This window comes from Rana temporaria, chromosome 9, assembly GCF_905171775.1.
Source record: "Rana temporaria chromosome 9, aRanTem1.1, whole genome shotgun sequence".
Taxonomy (NCBI): Eukaryota; Metazoa; Chordata; class Amphibia; order Anura; family Ranidae; genus Rana; species Rana temporaria.
This window is the reverse complement of record NC_053497.1, coordinates 137,277,499-137,299,363: the sequence shown is the minus strand read 5'-3', so window position 1 is coordinate 137,299,363 and position 21,865 is coordinate 137,277,499. Positions and strand designations below refer to the sequence as shown.

Here is a 21,865-nt window from a genome sequence, read left to right as displayed (position 1 = left end):
GCTGGGAGAGCTGAAAATCATGTTCACATTCGCTCAGATGAAGCTCAGGTACGATTTAGGGGTGCTGAGGAGGGAGCCACTTCACACAGAAGGTTTTTTGCCTTCATGCACAGAATGCTTTTTACCTTCATGCACAGAATGCGTGAAGGTAAAAAAATGCGTGAAGGTAAAAAAACAAACTAACTGCAACCACTTTAATTGCTGTCCCTTTCCCTCTTTATTTTGCATCCTCTCCTGCTGAAACAAGAGGCTGTAAAGAAAATTCCCCAAGAGGACACAGAAAGCATTAAAAATTTCACAGATGAGTGGCTCTGAGCAGACTGTTTCACAGGCCGCTCATCTGTTCCTAAAGGCATGCAACACCTTGGACGCCTGTTTACAGGGCAACAGCCACTGCCAGCCTGTCATTGATTTGTACAAGCTGCCTGGTTGCGGTTGATCATCACCCACACCTGTGATTCTTACCAGAGATGAATATTTATTTCAGGTACTTATATAGCGCCGTAAATTTACGCAGCGCTTTACATATACATTGTACATTCACATCAGTCCCTACAACCCAAGGTCCCTAACACACACACACACACACACACACTATAATATATATATATATATATATATATATATATATATATATATATATATATATATATATATATATATATATATATATATATATATATATATATATATACATATATACATACATATACACACGCACACACGGGCCAATTTTTTTTTTTTTTACAGAATCCAACTACCCTACCAGCATGTCTTTAGAGTGTGGAAGGAAACTGGAATACCCGGAGGAAAACACAGGCACGGGGAGAACATGCAAAGTCTATGCAGATGGTGGTGTCGGGATTTGAACCAGCAACCCTTTTTACTGCTAGGTGAAAGTGCTAACCACTATACCACTGTGCTGCCCTGTTCTTGATTGGTGTATGGCCTTCATTGGCTGCATGATCAAATCAACACCACTTATGTACATACAGGAAGCCCCTTAATTTCAATCCAGGGTTTTTGACAGCCCCTCAGCATCCTGCTTTGCAGTTTTTTTATATTGGCCATGAGTGCACCTGCATTGCTTTATGAGATGTTATAGGGAGAGAGATATTAATAGAAGACGAGAAATATACCTGGAATGATGCAACTCCTTTATCAACTTTAATCTGATAACACTGCAACAGAGGAAAAAAAAAAAAAAAAAGGTTAGCTTGGGCTGATGTGATAAAGTTGCATAAAAATCACAATGACACAGATGTAAACTAAATCACAGGCATAACCCACTTATAAGCACACAATGGGGTTTATTTACGATCGCTGGAAAGTGCAAAATCAGGCTCACTTCTGCATAGAAACCAATGAGCTTCTAACCCCAGCTTGTTCAATTAAGCCTGGTAATAAAATTGGAAGCTCCTTGATTTCTATGCAGAAGTGAGCCTGATTTTGCACTCTCCAGCGATAGTAAATAAACCCCATTGTGGATAGTAAATAAACCCCATTGTGTACTTAAAAGTGGGGTATGCCTGTATATAATATAAAATGTTTATAGGCGGCATTTTTAGAACATCTTTAGCTGTCTGGAGAGCATAGGAATGCAGGCAAAGAAACATCAAATAATATTTGTTGAACTCAAGTTTTTGCATTTACTGGTTTTCTCCTAGCACTACAGTGAAAGGTGTTTTTATCACTGAAACAATGGCCAGTCTGCACCGAGGTTTGCCTGCCAGCTCAAAACACACAGGCTTGGTGGGGGCCGTGGACACTTCCACTGCCAGCTATATGCCAGAGCAAGCAAGTCCAAGTCTACATATCTCCAATTACCTCACAAAACCCTAGGCATTTTATTATGCAAAATTGCCAGAAAGTCAGCTTCAGTTAAAGTGAAACTTCAAAGCAAGCCATACATTTAGCAACCACCATTGCTTGATTTCCCCACTAACACATTTAGCGTTGATTTGGGAATCCCTCCGTGAAGCCATTGTATTCTGATAGCAGGAGGTTTCCCCGCTGTCGCAATACAATGATCATTGATAGCTGATATAGCTACCTGCAAAACTAAATTTTAAAAATAAAAACCAAAACACAACAGGCTGATGTAGTGAAATTGATTGATTGAGTGACGTCAGTACAACCAGCTTGCCAATACATGGATCGAAATTCGGCCAGATCAGCAGGAATTTTGCTCTGTTTATGGCTGGCTTAAAGCGGGAGTTCACCCAATGATCTTTTTTTTTTTCTCTTTTCCCCTTAGATGGATGCTCGTTTTAAAAAGATGAATCGGCTAGTTTTAAAATATGAGCCGTACTTACCGTTTTCGAGATGCATCCTCTCCGTCGCTTCCAGGTATGGGTCTTCGGGAGCGGGCGTTCCTTCTTGATTGACAGTTTTCCGAGAGGCTTCCAACGGTCGCATCCATCGCGTCACTAGTAGCCGAAAGAAGCCGAACGTCGGTGCGGCTCTATACTGCGCCTGCGCACCGACGTTCGGCTTCTTTCGGAAAATCGTGACGCGATGGATGCGACCGTCGGAAGCCTCTCGGAAGACTGTCAATCAAAATAGGAACGCCCAGTCCCGCAGCCCATACCCGGAAGCGGCGGAGAAGATGCATCTCGTAAACGGTAAGTACGGCTCATATTTTAAAACAACTAGCCGATTCCCCTAGACAAAACAAGCATTCATCTAAGGGTAAAAAGTGTTATGTACGGGTGAACCCCCACTTTAAGTATTAAAAAAAAAAAAATAGTTGGGAACAGGCAGGATTTTTTAATTGCAGAAAAGACATGCTGTGTTTGATTTATTAAAATTTAACAGTGCAAAATAAGGTGCAGCTCTGCATAGTAGCCAAACAGCTTCTAACTTCAGCTTGTTCAATTTAACTTGACAAAAAAAAAAAAAAAAATGGAAGCTTATTGGTTTCTTAGCAGAGCTGCACCAGATTTTGCACTCTAGTTTTAGTAAATCAACCCAATTGATTCCTGACTTCTGGGTTTGGACAACCTATGGATGCAATTTTTTTTTTTTTTGCAGATGCTATTTAGTAAATCAACCCCATCAGGTCTCAGTAATCCAGACATTGCCCAAGTGCTGGGCTGTTCCAACAGGAAAAGCTTTTGTTTACCGAGTCTCTTTAAAAATAGACTGAAAATAGGTCATACCTAAAAAACTGTCAAGAAAGTTCACCCTGAGAAACCTCAAAACAGGGTGGAGTTGGCAGTCTGGTTTAATCTCTCAGCATTCCTTTCTACTGGGTGTTAGGGCACCTGCCTTGGCATGTGGGATGCCATAGATCTGCCCACGTTTAAGGGCTTTCTTGCATCACAGACACTGTTTTCTTAAAACCTAAAATGTGCAGTGTCTATACATCATTGATTTTTCCCTTTCATGCTCCGACCTATCGGCAACATTTAACATGCAAATACTTTAAGTTTAAGTGTTTCTTAAAAAGGTGCTGTATAAAAAAAAAAAGAAAAAAAAAAAAAAAAGAAAAACCATTTACCAGCTCACTGGCGTTACTTTTTATTTCTTTCGCTTGGGAGCTTCCTGGATTGCTGTTGGACTTTCCCTCAGGATGAGCCGAGTTTTCATCAGTCTTTAGCTTTTCTTCCATTTTTGCATCTTTGTCCGGCGGATTGTCTTCACAAAACACACAGAATACAAGTTAGATATCAAAAGCTGCGCAGTGAACTCAAAAGCAACACCCACTGCCCCAATAACTGATGCTTCTTGTGAATCTAGCGCACACCAACATTCAGCCAACCAGATTTTTTGTCATATTTATCATGAAGCAAGGATGTTTTATTAAACTTTAAATCTTTATATAGGCAATAAAGCCATAGTGCAGGGGGTCTCCAAACTGCAGCCGGGGGGGGGGGGGGGGGGGGGCCAGATGTGGCCCTTTGTCTGCCTTTATCAGGCCCTTGGGGCACCATTCATCCCACTGATATAGGAGACCATTTCTGGCATTCAAGGGCAGAATCAAGCTCAATTCCTGGTAATGACAATGAGGCACTATTCCTCCCCCTAATACCAAAGATGGGGCACTGTTTACTCCCACAGATGGCATAAAAATGTTCTATTCCCGCTGGCTACAGTCTGGCTCCCCTAAAGTCTGAAGGACAGTAAACTGTCCCTCTGCTTAGAAAGTTTGGAGACCCCTGCTATAGTGTATAAAATTACAAAAATAGTATCATTAGAAACTTTAGCAGGAACTCCACAACTTTTTTTTCCCCCCTCAGTTCCAACCCCAAATACAGACTCCGTACTCCCCCTCCTCACTCTCTACCGTGCCCCCCAGGGGCCCTCTAAGTATTTAGATTTTTTCCTTATAACATTTTTTAGAAGCCTTTAGGGTCGTTTTTCAAGCACATGAAAAGCTCATGCTTCCCTTTAAAATCAAGGAATGTTTTCACACTGGGGCGGTGCGCTTCCATTGCGGTGAAAGAAAACCTGCTTGCAGCATCTTTGGAGCAGGTTTGGGGAACAAAAAGCACTGCTCCCCAATAAAATGAATGGGAACTGTATCAAAAAGCACCTAGAAAAGGCCTCCATTAAAGTGTTTTTGGTGCAGTTTTGAGTTACGTGTTCTTAAAAAAAAAAAAAAAAAATACAAACGTTGTAAAAGCACTGCAAAACATATTAACCCCTTCAGCCCCGGAAGATTTTACCCCCTTCCTGACTAGAGCACAATTGCGTGGTCGTGCAGCTGTACCCAAACAAAATTTACGTCCTCAGATATTCAAAAACAAACAAAAAAAAAAAAAAAGCACACCACAATAAGCTGTTGGTTTGCGCAAAAGTTAAAGCGTCTACAAAATAGGAATTTATGGCATTTTTATCATTTTTTTTTAGTAGTAATGGCGGCAATTTGCAATTTTTAATCGGGATTGCGCCATTATGACGGACACATTGGACACTTTTGGGACCACTGACAATTTTACAGCGATCAGTGCTATAAAAATGCACAGATTACTGTAAAAATGTCACTGGCAGGGAAGGGGTTAACATTAGGGCGCAATCAAGGGGTTAACTGTGTTCCCTCTCTGTTAACCAACTGAAGGGTGGTTGGGACCGACTAGGGGGAGATACTTTGTATGAACACACAATCAGTCATTTTGTCCCCTGAGAGAACCAGGATCTGTGCATTTACACACAGATCCCAGTTCTCGCTGTGTCACAAGCGATCACGGGTCCCCCATGGTCATCGCGCCCACCGGGCGCTCACATTGGCTGCGGGGCGAACAGCGGTCGCGCGTGCCTCCAACGGTGCGCTTCCCTAGTGGCCACAGGGCGAAGCGACGCAACATAACGTTTCGCCCAGCCGTACCATGCTGCCACAGTAAAACTGTGGTTAATGCATAGGCGTTTTACTGGCAGTTTTGAAGAGAACCAATGTGAAAGTGCCCTAAAGGTTCGTTATGATAGGACTTGGAAGCGCTCAATGATGCAGAGCATTCCCTGCACTATTACACAATGAGGGTAGAGCGCTGTCATAATGTCCAACAGGGGGCAGGCCCATGACAATCTATGTTAACAGCATGTCCTCAGCTTTGGACCAAAGATTGGACTTTCAGGGAGAAAAAAAAAAGTGTTTTCAAAATTGCTTTCATTTTAAATTGTTCAGTGCAGGGCACAGGCTTTATATTCCCTAGAACCTGGGACATCCCCAAGCAATGAAAAAAATTAGGGCTGTGGAAATTAACTATTAATTCATTGATTAATCTTGAATTTTTTTTGATCGATTAAAACAATTTTGATCGGTACTCACCTCTCCACCGGCTTCCGGGCCTTCAGGGAGTTCCGTCGCAGATCCGGTGACGTCACGGACACCGGCGGGGCTTGCCGTGTCCATCTGAAGGGCTCCTTTGCTGTGCCTTCATATCTGCATGCCGGCGGGACCTTACTATCTGCCACACGCAAGGGCTGTTACACTTCCCTCTATCAACCTGGGATTCTACAACCATCCACTGTGATAGTTCCCTTCACGGGACATCTACATGCCGACAAACTGATGTTAACCTCTCCGCATCTGGATTCAGCAGTGGTATCGTTGTACACATTTTTATAACAGTATCATACTTGGCTACATGTTTTTATAGGACTGCTTTTGCTACCGTTTGGTATTACTTGCACCATTTTTACAGTTTATGTAGCCACATCGATTTTATCTCCAGTGCAATATTTATTTTGTTACCTACTTGAAGACTATAAAAGTTTTAATGCTATTCCCATCGAGCGCTGCCTTTGTGTGTTTTTTGTATCCTGCTATACATTTTTCCAGTGGTTGATAGCTGCACTGGGAATCAGCCTGCAAGGAGATCAGCTAAAAGTAGTTGGATCTGTATGTGCGTTATAATTATTCGATTAAAAAAAAAAAAAAATCGATTAATCGAACACAAATTTTGATCAGTAACGGCCCTAAAAAAATAAAAAATAAAATGTGGCACAATAACAAGAGTCAACAGACACAGAGCCCCTCCTTTCTATGCCACAGCATCAAGCCAGGGACAGCCCAGACCCAGCGCTCTGTGTTGTCATGAGTCAGAGCTGGAGAATGGAGGTGTGCATCACGGACTGGGGAGACGAGGCTGGTGGGCTGTTAGTGATGATCAGCCCTAGTGATGTCACTGGGGAGGAGGAGGCGGGGATGGTACTGTCTGGAGGGGAGGAGGAGGCAGTCCACTGACATCACTTCTGGTTTCGGTTTCCGGTATCTGAGCATTTTCTTGAGTACAGTTACTCGCAAAAATGCCTAGTATCGGCATCGGTGCAACCCTAAGCCAAAGGAATAAAAGACGGGGGTGAAGGCTAAGAAGAAAAGAATTTGGGTAAGAGATGGGAATAAGCAAAAACATCTCAACTCGAGGTCCAAGGAGACCAAACGTTTTCATATTTCCAGGGGCAGCCTTGATTAACCACTTAAGGACCCCTTCACGTCTATATACGTCGGCATTAAGTGGTTAATCATGGCTGCCCCTGGAAAAATGAAAACGTTTGGTCTCCTTGGACCTCGATTTGAGATGTTTTTGTTTATGCCCATCTCTTTCCCCAATTATTTTCTTCTATATTTTTGGGGGATATTTATTATAGCAAAAAGTTAAAAATATAGATTTTTTTTCAAAATTGTCGCTCTATTTTTGTTTATAGCGCAAAAAATAAAAACCGCAGAGGTGATCAAATACCACCAAAAGAAAGCTCTATTTGTGGGGGGAAAAAGGACGCCAATTTTGTCTGGGAGCCACGTTGCATGATTGCGCAATTGTCAGTTAAAGCGACGCATTGCAGAATCGCAAAAACTGGCCAGGTTCTTTACCTGCATAAAGTTCCGGGTCTTAAGTGCTTAATATGTGCAAGTTTATGCATAGGACTCAGCAAGCAGTCACCATTTCTTCCCAAGACTCCACCAGGCAGTTGGAGAGGTACACTCAAAGTGAATGTAAACCAGATAAAAAAAATAAAAAAAAAGTGAGCCTGGCACATATATCTGTAGTGTTTTCTTATCTCAGTTCAAAACACTGAGTTCTGTGCTTTTCTCCTTCTCTGTTCTTCTGTCAACAGCATGATAATATCTGACAAGTTCTCTGTCAACTGTGATAAAATCAGCCTGAACTTTGTGTCAGGGTGGGTGCTATAGATGGATTCACAGAGAACTGGTCAATTCACAGGCAGAGTCTTGCAGAGCTGTGCTATGTGGAGGGGGGGGGGGGGGTGCGTGCCTTTCCTCGAATCAGCCATCTCAGTGTATGGCAAGAATCCACACCAATAGGTGAATCAACCAGTAAGAGAGAACTCTAACAGGACATGCACTTTCTAAACAATATATAAAGCTGAAGAAAGCAGATATAAATGTAAAACATATGTAGGGGAATTTGTTTAAACATGTGAGGCTGTTAACTTCACTGGGTATACAGTATATGAAGGTTAACATCCACTTTGCGGATTTCTTTTTTTGCATAGTATAAGATTTGAGATTAGCAATTTAGCATGATCAGAGTGCTGCTCATCCTCATGAATCCCCAGGCGAGCCAATTCCAGGGAAGATGGAAGTGTCAACTCTAACCTAAGATTAACCAATTCAAATACATCAGACCAGAACTTTGCAATACTTGGACAATCCCTAAACATGTGCAGGTAGGACCCTATATCAGCATGACACAGAGGACACTGCGGATCACTGTTTGGGTACATTTTATGGAGTCTTCACAGGGGTGTAGTACACCTAATGCAGAAACTTGACTTGGATCAATTTGTCCCTGGAAGAAAATTACTGATTTAGGGCCACCATCTATTCTAGACAGTCATCCTTGTTTTCTCTATCCAAGAAGGCAATGTCATCTCTCCACACTCGCTCCAGCTTAGGGGAGTCAGTATTGTAAACACAGTCTCCCAGCAGGGATGTAGTCCCAAGGGAGGGGGCGAACACGCCGACTAACCCCCAGCCAGAACGGCTCAGATGATGGAGGCAAGTTTACCGAGGAGGAACAGGAAGTGAGAAATTCAGACAAAGAAAAAAAAAATTAGAAGGGAAATCGAAGGAAAAGGTAAGTGAACCAACAATGCACTAGCTTAAAGGAACCTATTTAGAAAATAAAAAACGAATCTTTACAACCCCTTTAAGGAGTTAACAGAAATAGTTGCGCTACAATCAAAGTGAACCCATTACTGCTCAGACAAAATGTGCAATTTAGAAATAATTGCTGAAAACTAGCAAATGAAAAAAAAAAGCAAGTGAAAAAACATTCCACAGATAAATATCTAGCATTCCATAAGTGATTTTATTTGACCAGTGCAACATACGGCTTGTCAGAAGATTAATCACACGTTCTGTTTATCAAACATTCAACAACGCTTACCAGATAAGATGGATCTCAAATTATAGAGATCATGTATGCATATACAAGAGGGCTCAGCTAGCTAGATGCAGCGTTATACACGGACGCCTCCAATGGAAAAAACCTCTCCACTCACTGCTGCTTTGCTCCTGTTGCGCCGTTTATTTGTAAGCTGGTAAGGCAAGGTCCACTCCCAGGACCGATTTAGGAAGGTTAAAGAAGAGACTTCATGGTGCAGTACTCGGTTCAAAGTTTTTATTTAGATCACGATACTGACATTCAGCAAACAAAGTATTTCAAAAACACAGCCAGACCAGCTGGTGCGTGTTGACGTCAGAGACTGTAGCTCCACCCGACGCGTTTCCCCATAGAAGGCATCGGGGGGAGCTACAGTTTGACGTCACAACGCACCAGCTGGTCTTGCACATTTGTCTATGAGCAGTAATGGGTTCACTTTGATGGTAGTGCAACCATTTCTGTTAACATTTGCATAAACCTAATATTTCTGGGTTTTTTTGCAGCACCTTTTTTCACACACACATATACATATTACACACACACACACTAAACAATTTTCATAGGCGTTTAGCACAGATATTTCACCATATATGTATTAAGGAGTTGCCCATATAGAGTTGAAAGGTGTTTATCAATGTCACCCTGAGCGAGAAATGCCTCAATCGGATCGGCCTGGAGGGGCGGCTGAGGAAACTGAACCCTAACCAAAGTCGCAATTAACAGTAGCGAAATTGCATCCAGAAACTGTAGCTCCAAAGTATATGTAAACCCTCACCTTGTAAAAAAAGCTCATTGAGTTTAATAACATTTGTGTGTACAATCAAAAATAAATACTATAAATACCCCCCCCCCCTTTTTTATATGTGATCACATTCCCTCTTTTCTCAGCTGCATAAGGAGCTCAGAGAAGTAGGGGAGGAGAAACAGGATACTTTCTCATACAAGTACATGGTACAGCAGACCTTTCAATTTCCCCTTCCTTATTTTCCCTCCAGGCTTTGCGTGTCACGTTGAGCATATGTCCAAAAGTGGTCTTTAGGATTTGGTTTCCATAAGGATGGACCACAGCCCTGGACCTGTATAGCACCGTGCCGCTAACTACACATGTAGGAAGCATCCTGTATTAAATATTTATTTAAAACGTATATTAAAAACGTATTTTTAGCTTTCCTTTTACAGCAGCATACAGACTCTCCTTGTTGTCTTGGATACTGAAATTACCTGCATCCCTACGTTCTCTCTTTGCAGTGGTTTGCTTGGCTTCAGTTTTTGCAGGTGGGCTTTGTGTCGTGGTGATCTTTTCTTGCTCGTTGGAAATGGAGAAGACAACTTCTGGCAGTTTGACATCAGTAGCGTTTGTGATACAAATTCTGTGGAAGGCAAGAAATAACCAGTTGACCACACAAGAAAAACAAGCGAATAAGGCTGCCGTCTGATCGCATTATTCAAATTACTTCAATAAATCCTGGCATCCGGACTCATGGGGAGAAAAATGCAATTATAAAATCAAAGGTCTAGTTTATGTATAGGGCCTAAATCAGGGCAGTAAAGGAATAATAAAAAGTCTGCCCCCCCCCCCCCCCCAATGCAGAAAGATTTGGGGTATAAATTTAAAGGGGTTGTAAACCCTGGTGCAAAAAACCTTGCAGTGTCCGGCCCCCCAGCTTTACTTACCCGTGCCCCGAATTTATGTGGGTGAGATCCCGCTTTGCTCTTGCCATGGGTTTTCGGCTCTTTATTGGATAGATTGATAGCTGCTCAGCCATTGGCTCCCGCTGCTATCAAATCCAATGATGCGGGCGCTGGTGGGCGGGACCAGAGTCATACACTCGGCGTCTATGGACGCCAAGGTACGACACAGGAGAGCGCCCGCAAGGTAACCCCCTCGGGAGAGAGCTTCCCAGAGGGGGTTATCTAATGGGGGGAGGAGCCGCCTTGGGATCCCAGAAGAGGACGATCGGGGCCACTCTGTGCAAAAAGAACTGCACAGTGGAGGCAACTATGACATGTTTGTTATAGGGTTGCCCCGATATCACTTTAAGACCGAGTACAAGTGCCGATACTTTTTTCAAGTACTCGCCGATACTGATTCCCGATACTTTTTTTAATGTCGTGTGACAGTGACGCATTGATGGCTGGGCACTGACAGACATCCTCTCATCCTCTTCCATAACTGTAGAATAAAAGGATGTGAAAATGGCACTTTGCAGCCTACAGTTATAGGTTGTAATGCTCTGATATGCAATGATCAAAAAAACTTGTGAGAGAACATGGACTGTGACTCATTGGTGGTTACAGTACTGATTTATTCACTACATGAATAAGACGATTGCCTGATCCGATACCTGGGAGAGAGAGGCAGCGTGTAATGCCTGTGTCCCTGTATAATGCTCAGATGGGGGCCATCCAGTGTACAAAAGCCGCTCCACCGCCGCCTCCTCCTCGTCCGTGAACAAGAGAGTTTAACCTGTCTTGTTCTAACAGGCTGGCATCCGCGAATAACACCTTCCAAATGACTGGAAGGAAGGACCGTCCTTTGCGCAAGTTTTGGCTTTTTAACCACCAACTGAAGCTTTGGCGCACCTGTGGAGACAGACTCATGGGAAAATCCAAAGTTTGGTTCTTCCTGTTCCAGGCATCCAGAATGCCGCCCTGTAGGAGTCTAGAATGAAACTGGGTGTAAGGAACCGCCTCGAAGGAGGCCACCATCTTTCCTAATAGCCTCATGCACAGGCGAATAGATGGTTTCCTCTTTGTCCTGACCCTGTGGATTAACTCTTAGGGCTTTTACCTTTGGTTCTGGCAGGAATACCCTGCTTTGGGCTGTATCTATGATCATGCCAAGATACTTTACTCTTCGAGCCTGAAGAGTGGATTTTTGTCGGTTTATAACCCATCCTAACTGCTCCAGGTATCTCACCGTATTGAACACTGCATGCTCTTGTCCTGGTAGATTGTCTAGATAGGCTGACACTGTTATACCCTGTGCTCTCAAGTTTTCTAACACAGGAGCCAGGATTTTTGTGAATACCCTGGGGGCAGTTGGCAAACCAAAAGGTAGAGCCACAAACTAAAAATGGCGATACTCTACTGTGAACCTTTGAAATTTTTGGTGAGTGGGATAAATGGGCTAAATGGGCACATGTTAATAGGCATCCTTAATGTCTATCGACGCTAAATATTTTCCGCCTTGTAGGGTGGTGAGCACGGATAGAATGGTTTCCATTCGGAAATGGCAAATGTCCAGAAATTGGTTTAGATCTTTCAGGTCCAGAATGGCTCTTTGGAGACCGCAGAATTTCGGAATCGATGGGGTGGAATCTCCTGAAATTCCAGCTTGTACCCTAGGGATACAGCAGATACTACACATCTGTCCTGCACCTCTGTCTGCCAGGTCGCTGAAAACTGCCGGAGCCGCCCCCCCACTCGGCCGATCGGGGGCGCCACTTCATGAGGGCTCCACTGCTTCCTGTACTTCTGGGCCTGGCCCTAATCCTTAGCCTTTGTGGCTGTCTGCGGATGCCGTCGCCACTGCCCGGCCGATGCCTTCTGAGCTGGGGAGAGAGAACGCTTAAAACAAGGATGCTTGTTTTTCTTTTTCTCTGGCAACAGAGTAGTCTTGCCGCTCGACATCTTTTGGATATATTTTTCTAAATCATCCCCAAAAAGCTGTTCCCCATGAAAGGGGAAACTGGTCAAAAGTTTTTTTACATGGGGCTTCTGCTGACCAGTGCTTCAGCCAAAGAGTTCCAAGCATGTGCACTAGCTAGAGTGTAAGGCAAGATGCCTGCTGTATAGAATCCCTAATGGCGTCTACTGCGAAACAAAAAGCCTTGGGCATATTCTCCCAAAATTTGGCTTGCTCAGAGGGCAGGTCTTTTAACCTGTCCTTTACCTGATCCCTTAGGACTTGACACATACCCACTGCCGTCACGGCAGGTTGGGTTACTGCGCTTGCCAGGAGAAAGGAAGATTTCAATAAAGATTCCAACTTTTTTCTCAGAAGGATCTTTAAATACCTGGGCATTTGCATTTGGAATCCATTGCTGTGAACCTACATCATGCATTCAAGGGAGCTGTCTATGCAAGTGAAACAGGCCATTGTAAGGCTTCAAAAACCAAACAAATCCACAGAGATAGCAACAACATTTGGAGTGGCCAAACTAACAGTTTGGTACATTCTGAGGAAAGCAAAAACGCACTGGTGGGCGTATCATGTCAAAGTCTACAATCAAAAGACTTAATGAGAGCAAAATACAGAGGGTTCACCACAAGGTGCAAACCCTTCATAAGCCTGAAGAAGAGAAAAGCCAGATTAGACTTTGCCAAAAACATCTAAAAAAGCCAGACCAGTTCTGGAAAAGCATTCTTTGGATGGATGAAAGATTAATCTGTACCAGAATGACGGGAAGAAGAAAAAGTGTGAAGACTTGGAACAGCTCATGATCCAAAGCACACAACATAATCTGTAAAACATGGCGAAGGCAGTGTGATGGCATGGGCATGCATGGCTTCTAGTGGCACTGGGTCATTGGTGTTTATTGATCATGTGACAGAAGACAGAAGCAGCCGGATGAATTCTGAAGTGTTTAGAGATATACTGTCAGCCCAGATTCAGCCAAATGCAGCAAAGTTGATTGGACAGCGCTTCTCAGTACAGATGGAAACTTATGCAAAACACACTGCAAAAACAACCCAGGAGCTTTTGAAGGAAAGGAAGTGAAATATTCTGCAATGGCCAAGTCAATCACCCGATCTCAACCCAACTAAGCATACATTTCACTTGCTGAAAGCAAAACTAAAGGCAGAAAGACCCACAAACAAAAGAACAACTGAAGACAGCTGCAGTTAGAGCCTGGCAATGCATCAGAAAGGTGGAAACCCAGTCTTTGGTCCATGGGTTCCAGACTTCATGCAACCATTGCCAGTAAAGGATTCGCAACAAATTATAACAAAAATTTACATTTTATGATTATATTAATTTGTCCAATAAACTTTGAGCCCCTGAAAATGGGGAGACCGTATTAAAAAAAATGGTTGCAGTTCTTAAAATTTATACTTGATATTTATGTTCAACCCCATGAAAGAAAGCTGAAAGTCTGCACTTCAAATTCATTTAGATTGTTGCGTTTTAATTTTATTCTGGTGACCTACAGAGCCAAAAGTATGAAAATTGTGCCTGTGTCCAAATACATGTGGACCCCACTGCATATATTACATACACATATATAAAAACTCACTTTTTGGCTGAGAAATTCAGCTTGAGTAGAGCAACTCCTGCTGGACGACTCTGTAGAATACAGGTATGCAAATCTTGATCCTCCAACAAATTAAAAGGAAAGAAAAAAGGGATAACGTGAGATATGCAACACCAATTTAATCCTAAAATGTTAACAAAACAGTTTGAAACTCATGTATGCATATGTTATATGGATTCTTATAGGCAAGTTTAGACAATGTTTAGACATTTACAGTGAAACCCTCTGCAGTATAACTATACATTTCAATGAAAGAGGCAGACTGTCAGTGCAATTACTGAACACTTTCTTATGGTAAGTTATAGCAAGAAGCATCTGTCTTAACTATAGACAGATACTTCTTACTAGTTAATGATCAGTTACGGTCTTGTTAAATAAACAATACACCCTTGGCATCTCAAAGTGTTACTAAAGTCCAATTTTTTTTAAATAAAAAAAAACCTTGTTATTCTCACCTGCACTGTGCTATGATATTGCACAGAGCGGCCCCAATCATCCTCCTCTTCTTCATATGTCCCCTTTGCTAGCTGTGTGCTATGGGGGCACACAGTGCCTGCTTGCTCCAGAGCCACGCCTCAGACACACAGCAGAGCTTAAAGCTCAACTCCTGCTTTCTGTGCCTTTACAAATTGTTCATTTACTACAATACAATATTTACAAGCTCGGATTTAAAGGGGGTGTTATGCGACCAATTTAGAGCTGCACAAATCTGGTTAAAATGAGAATCACAATTTTTTTGCTTAGAGGATAGATCACGATTCTCGCAGCGTAACATCACCTTTCACATTAAAACAAAAAAATAAATAAAAAATTGGGCCAACTTTACCGTTTCATTTTATTTATTTGTTTATTCACTGAAGTGTATTTTTTCCCAAAAAATTGCATTTGAAAGACCGCTGGGCAAATACAGTGTGACATAAAATATTGCAGCAATTGCCATTTTAGGTGGTTGAACTTCCTACATTTACACACAGACATTTGCTCTAAGAAGGAAGTTCGTTACAATGTTTCATGTTGTTAAAAACAGATTTTTTCTTTACACACACACACACGTTTATCCCTTTGAGCTAAAGGAGGAAGCCTTAGTTACAATGTTTCCTGTTAAAAACTTGGCAGACTGCCTGGATATTTTCTTTTGAAAGCTGAGTGAGCAGATGGTCTCTCCACTTATTATATGAAAGAATCAGCAAACTCTGCATTGGAGATGGTCAGGGGGTGTTAAATAGAGATCATGATTTTTTTTTTGATTTTTTTTTAACGATTAATTGTACAGCTTTAGCGACCATCAGTTTAAAAGTTAGAAAAAAAAAAAAGGGATTTTTAATACAGCTTACCTGTAAAATCCTTTTCTTGGAGTACATCACGGGACACAGAGCGGCATATTCATTACTAGTGGGTTATATGGAGTACCTTCAGGTGATGGACACTGGCAATCTCAAACAGGAAGTGCCCCTCCCTATATAACCCCCTCCCATAGGAGGAGTACCTCAGTTTTGTAGCAAGCAGTATGCCTCCCAAAATGGTCCCCATAAGAGGGGTGGGAGCTCTGTGTCCCGTGATGTACTCCAAGAAAAGGATTTTACAGGTAAGCTGTATTAAAAATCCCTTTTTCTTTCTCGTACATCACGGGACACAGAGCGGCATATTCATTACTAGTGGGATGTCCCAAAGCAATGCTTACAATGAGGGGAGGGAGACATCTTCCCAAGACAAAAGGATTTAATTTAGAGATATACTCAAATCATAATAAATCCAACTTAGTTGAGAAAAATAAATTTAAATTTTAAATTTTACTCAAAAGGGAGCCCCCGGACTCCGAGGGTCTCAAACTGCAGCCCGCAGCACTGCCTGCCCAAAGGCTGCATCAGTATTCCTTCTTACGTCCAACTGGTAGAATTTTGTAAACGTGTGGACAGAAGACCAGGTTGCCGCCTTGCAAACTTGAGCCATAGAGATCTGGTGGTGTGCTGCCCAGGAGGCGCCCATGGCCCTAGTAGAATGAGCCTTTAATGATAACGGAGGAGGCAACCCCTTCAAGCCGTAGGCCTGAGTGATTAACTGTTTAATCCACCTCGAGATGGTGGATTTTGCAGTTGCCTGCCCCTTCTTGGGCCCATCCGGTAAAATGAACAACACATCTGTTTTCCGGATCTTCTCTGTAGCTTTAAGATAGGCCTTCATGGCCCTGACAATATCCAAGGTATGCAGCAACCCTTCCTTTCTGGAAGTAGGTTTAGGAAAGAAGGATGGTAATACCAAATCCTGGTTTAGATGAAAACTGGATATAACCTTTGGTAGGAAGGAAGGATGAGGGCGGAGAACGACCTTGTCCTTATGTAAAATAAGATATGGTTCCTTACAGGATAAGGCTGCCAGTTCCGATACTCTTCTGGCGGAAACTATGGCGACCAAAAATACTAACTTCCTTGTCAGTAAAACCAAAGGAATTTCAGCCAACGGCTCAAAAGGTTGTTTCTGTAAACTTGACAGAACAAGATTTAAATCCCACGGACAAAGCGGGGATTTAACTGGAGGATTAATACGTAAGACCCCTTGAATGAAGGTCTTAACCAGCGAGTGGGTGGCCAGCGGCCGCTGAAACCATACTGACAAAGCTGAAATCTGTCCTTTGATTGTGCTTAATGCCAGTCCTCTACCCACTCCTAGCTGGAGAAAACTTAATACTCTATCGATGGTAAACTTACGAGAAAGCCATAACTTGGACTCACACCAGCCTACATAGGCCTTCCAGACCCTGTAATAAGTCACCCTAGAGACCGGTTTCCTGGCTCTGATTAGGGTAGAGATTACCTTCTGAGACAGACCTCTACCCCTGAGAATCAGGGATTCAGCTTCCAGGCCGTCAAATTTAGATGCCGTAAGGCAGGGTGGAGGATCGGACCTTGCGATAGCAGTACTGGCCGTAGAGGAAGAGTCCAAGGGTCTCCCACTACCATCCTTAGGATTAGTGAATACCATGCCCTTCTGGGCCATGCTGGAGCTACCAGGAAGACTGGCATGTGCTCCACCCTGATCCTGCGCAGCAGGCGGGGTAGTAACTGGAGCGGAGAAAATGCATAAAGAAGTTTGAACTGATGCCAAGGGCAAACCAACGCATCGGTTCCGCAGGCCCTGGGATCCCTTGTGCGGGACATGAACCTGTCTAGCTTCTGGTTCAGTCTCGATGCCATGATATCCACGTCCGGCACTCCCCATTACTGGCAGAGTGTCTGAAAGACCTGTGGATGCCGAGACCACTCCCCCGGCAACAGAGTCTGGCGACTTAAGAAGTCCGCCTGTAGGTTGTCGACTCCGGGAATGAATATAGCCGATATGCAGGGCACAAATCAAGCTCACTTCTTTCTGAGCGGCTTGACTCTTGGTTCCCCCTTGGTGATTTATATATATGCCACCGCCGTGGCATTGTCCGATTGTATTTTCACTGGGAACCCTTGTAGTTTGGACGTCCAAGCCCTGAGAGCTAGTCGAGCAGCTCTGAGCTCCAAGATATTGATGGGCAACTGCTTCTCTGCCGCTGCCCAAGAGCCCTGGCGAGTGCAACCATCCAAAATTGCTCCCCAGCCCATCAGGCTGGCGTCTGTGGTTACTATCTTCCAGGTCACAGGACTGAAAGTCTTTCCCTTCAGGAGATTCTGAGGGTTTAACCACCAAGCTAGACTTTGCCGCACTCTTGGTGAGAGTGGCCAAGGAATTTCTAAGGCCTGAGGCCTCTTGCTCCAGGCTGACAGGATGGCTGCCTGCAGGATGCGAGTGTGGCTCTGAGCGTACGGAACCGCCTCGAATGTGGCCACCATCTTGCCTAGTAGCCGCATACATAGGCGAACAGTTGGCCTTCTCTTGCTTAGAACCATTTGTATTAGCTCTTTGATGGCCTTTAATAGGGGTAGAAACACTCTCTGTTGTTCTGTATCCAATCTCATGCCGAGACAATCCAGCTGCCTTGTGGGCAGGAATGCTGACTTGTCTCGATTTAGGACCCAGCCGAACCTCTCGAGGTACTGAACCGTGAGGGCCACTGCTCTTTCCAGGCCAGGAGACGAATGGTCTACGACCAAGAGGTCGTCCAGGTAAGCCAGGACCGTGACCCCCTGGATCCTTAGATTGGCTAGGATTGGGGCTAGGACCTTCGTGAATACCCGGGGGGCCGTAGCCAACCCGAAGGGGAGCGCCACAAATTGGAAATGATGCTGAGCCACCGAGAAGCATAGAAATACTTGATGTGGCTGAAAAATTGGCACATGAAGGTAAGCATCCTTTATGTCCATGGACGCCCTGAAGTCATCCTTCTGGAGCACGGCGACAGCTGACCGAATAGTTTCCATCCGGAATGAGCGGACCTTTAGATACGCATTTACTCCCTTTAAGTCCAAAATTGGCCTGACATCGCCGTTGGGCTTTGGGATGATAAACAGGTTGGAGTAGAACCCCAATCCCTGTTCCCGGACTGGTACTTCTACTATCACCTTCTGGCATAGCAGATGATTCAATGCCGCCATCAATGCGGCTCCTTTCACAGGGTCGCCTGGTACTCTTGACTCCTGGTAATGAGGAGGAGGGAATTTTAGAAATTCTAGCTTGTAGCCCGTGGTCACGGAAGACCGTACCCAGCAGTCGGGAATGGTGGCCTCCCAAACCTCTGCAAAGAGACGCAGCCTTCCCCCCACCATAGTGGGTGGGGGCGCCCCTTCATAGGGCCGACTTGGGGGCTGGCTTCGCAGGCTTGCGGTACCACTGCTTCTTGCCCCCAGTGGCTTGGCCCTGCGGCTTATTGTTAATGCCTGATCTTGCAGGAGGCCGTCGATACTGTTTGGTATTAGAGGGCCCCTGCCCCGGGGAGGGCTGGCGCCTAAATGCGGGCCCTCGGGCCTTCTTCTTGACTGGCAAGAGAGTGCTTTTGCCGCTTGATATAGTCTGAATATATCTATCCAAGTCTTCTCCGAAGAGACGTCCTCCATGGAAGGGAACCCTACCAGGAGTTTTTTGCACGGGGGCTCAGCCTCCCAATTCTTCAACCATAAGAGCCTTCTCATATGGATTAGAAATAAGGATAAACGTGACGCCTGCTGGATGGAGTCCTTGATCGCATCCACCGTAAAGCGTATAGCCCTGGGTATATCCAAAATTCCTCTGCCTGCTGGGCAGGGATAAGTTTAAGCATTTGCTTAGTCTTATCTGATAATGCTTGGGCCACTCCAATAGCAGCCACAGCGGGCTGAACTATCGCCCCTGCTGAAGTAAAGGAGGCCTTAAGTAATGTTTCCAAGCGTTTATCAACCGGATCCCTAAACACCTGCAAGTTTTCTACAGGACAAGTTAAAGATCTGTTCACACATGAGATGGCTGCGTCCACAGTAGGGACAGCCCATCTCTTTGAAACTCTTCCTCTAAGGGTTACCTGTCTGGCTTAGCCCAGTCCTGAAAAATCAGGTCCTTTAACAAAGGATGTACCTGGAATACCAAATTGGCTTGGGGCGCTTTCAGGGAGCCCAATGAGGATACCGCGGAGGCCAGAGGCTGAGGCACAGGTATCTTAAAAGCCAACCGCACCATATCCGTTAGGGACTGAACCCACAGTCTTTCTGCGTGAGAAGCTGAAAAAGGTTCCTCTATTGTAGAATCCTCAGAACCTAAATGGTCAAGGTGATCCTGACCTCCCTCTGTCTGGTCTCCTTGATCCTCCAATTCGTCAGTCGGAGAGGATATCCTCCTCCAGAGACTCAGACCTGGAAGACGGGGATCTAACCCGCTTCTTCCCTGCCAAAGATGCCGTAATTAGAGCGGCCATCCTCCTTTCCAATCCACCCAAGGTGGAGGCTAACATCTCTTCCGTTACATAGGAAGGAGCTGGTTGAGTAGGGCCAGCCATAGCACCTAGCAACCCTGATGGCTCACCTAGGACAACAACTTCCGGGCATTCCGGAGTAGTAGGGGCCACTAGATTTTGGATATCCTCAGAGCCCGATGGAGAACCTTTTGGTTTAACCGTTTTAGCGTTCTTAGCGCTACCTGCACCCTTAGGAGCCATAATATACAAATTCTGAGGCACTCCGCTAGTATACAACTGACTGTAATAGCTGGAGAAAATACACATATAATCAAATAAATGTGAAACAATAGGATAGGGTAATGTTAGAGGGACTCCAAACCTCCCATAACCTATAAAAAGGGAAAATCAATACTGAGCCCCAAGGGCTTCAACCAGATAAAAACTTTTTTTTTTTTTTGTCTGGTATTGACCCCCTAATGCTGGGCTAGGTGAGCACCCTAAGTGTTCAAAGGCGCTGCTTAGTACACAGGCTTGAATGCAAACTTAAGCCAGAGGCTCCTTAGTAAGGTGTACTTCCCACAACTGCCACCGGGTGTCACTGTGCCAGAAAGCTCTGTCAAACCTTCCTATGCTGTAGCCAGCATCGCTGCTCCGTGTCCCCTCACAGCCTTTACAGACTGAACAGCCCTCCAGGATTTATCCTCCCTGTGTGCAGGGGGGAGGAGCCGTCCGGCGTCAACCGCCCCCTCCCCGCGGCGTCGCTGCACGCAAGCACGCGCACAGATAAGTAAAAGCGCGCACACGCGCGCGCGTCAAACGCCGCTAGGGGAAGCAGGAAGCCATGTGGAGAGGAGACACCAGGACCCTAGACGCTGGAGCAGCAGACACAGGTAAAAGGGAAGCTTTAAACTGTCTCCCTAATGGTATGGTTCCTTCTCTGTGGAACACCCTGCCCAAAAAAAGGCCCTCCTTGTGACAGAAGCAGCAGCAGCCTACTAGCCCAGCCAGGGGAAACGATACCTGGGTGTGTTGAGCCATCCCGTTTGAAAACTTTGTGGTTCTCCTTTGCCCATGCACAGAGGCATAAATAGGCTGCCCAAGAATCCCCTGTAGGAAGCCTACTGACAAACCAAGTTCCGTAGGCCCCCTGCTTACCTTTCCACGCCGCAGGGTATTGCTCTGCAAGAGGCCCAATCTTCACCCTTCACCGTGGGTATGGTCATAGACCTTCAGGGACTGGGGTCTTAAAAGAACACCACAACCTGGACCTATACAGCACCACTGGCAACAGGTATTCTCTAGGTTAGAAACCAGACCTGGAACCCAGGGTCCAGCCCTCCAAGGAGAGGCATTATAGGCAAAACCCCATCCACGAATTGGGGCCCGGGTACCGTCCACTTTGGCTATGAAGCACCTTGGACGGATCCGGTCAGCTGGCCCTGGTCCCAAGGACTACTACAGGCACAGCCTCAACGTGCACCAACACCTAAGACACTGGCGAAAAAACTGAGGTACTCCTCCTATGGGAGGGGGTTATATAGGGAGGGGCACTTCCTGTTTGAGATTGCCAGTGTCCATCACCTGAAGGTACTCCATATAACCCACTAGTAATGAATATGCCGCTCTGTGTCCCGTGATGTACGAGAAAGAAATAAACTTTACAATCTTAATCACAATTACCTAGGTGGATGCAGCATCGGTCCCCTGCTGTCTCCAAGGCCGAGAACTGAGCGATCAAACACCACTAATCTCTCGGTTCTCAGTCATACATGAGCAGAGAGCTAGTGACTGTCAGTCAGCAGCTCTCTGCTCCCTCCTCGCTCACTGTAGCGCTTGACTGTGGAAGGGGCGGGAGTGGCTGGCTCAGGCTCTCAGCAGGTTGCCAAGAGGCTAAGCCAGGTGTCGGTCCAGGCATGTGGGCGGATCCGGACCTTATGGTCAGGATCTTTCCAGAGCCTGGACTAGCT

General features: G+C 44.9%; 1 protein-coding gene across 5 annotated transcripts in view; it reads right to left on the bottom strand.

Annotated features, from left to right (window-relative positions):
• The window catches only part of GPR107 (G protein-coupled receptor 107), a 156,075-nt gene that overhangs the window by 115,607 nt on the left and 18,603 nt on the right, over window positions 1–21,865 (bottom strand). For 2 of the 5 annotated variants that reach the window (XM_040324639.1, XM_040324642.1), the window contains exons 4-7: window positions 14,093–14,178; window positions 10,074–10,222; window positions 3,503–3,639; window positions 1,140–1,181 (exon numbers count right to left, since the gene is read on the bottom strand). In XM_040324639.1, the coding sequence (XP_040180573.1) occupies window positions 1,140–1,181; window positions 3,503–3,639; window positions 10,074–10,222; window positions 14,093–14,178 (414 nt within the window). The remainder of the gene's footprint in view (window positions 1–1,139; window positions 1,182–3,502; window positions 3,640–10,073; window positions 10,223–14,092; window positions 14,179–21,865) is intronic. The other 3 variants (XM_040324641.1, XM_040324643.1, XM_040324640.1) reach the window with 2 other exon arrangements.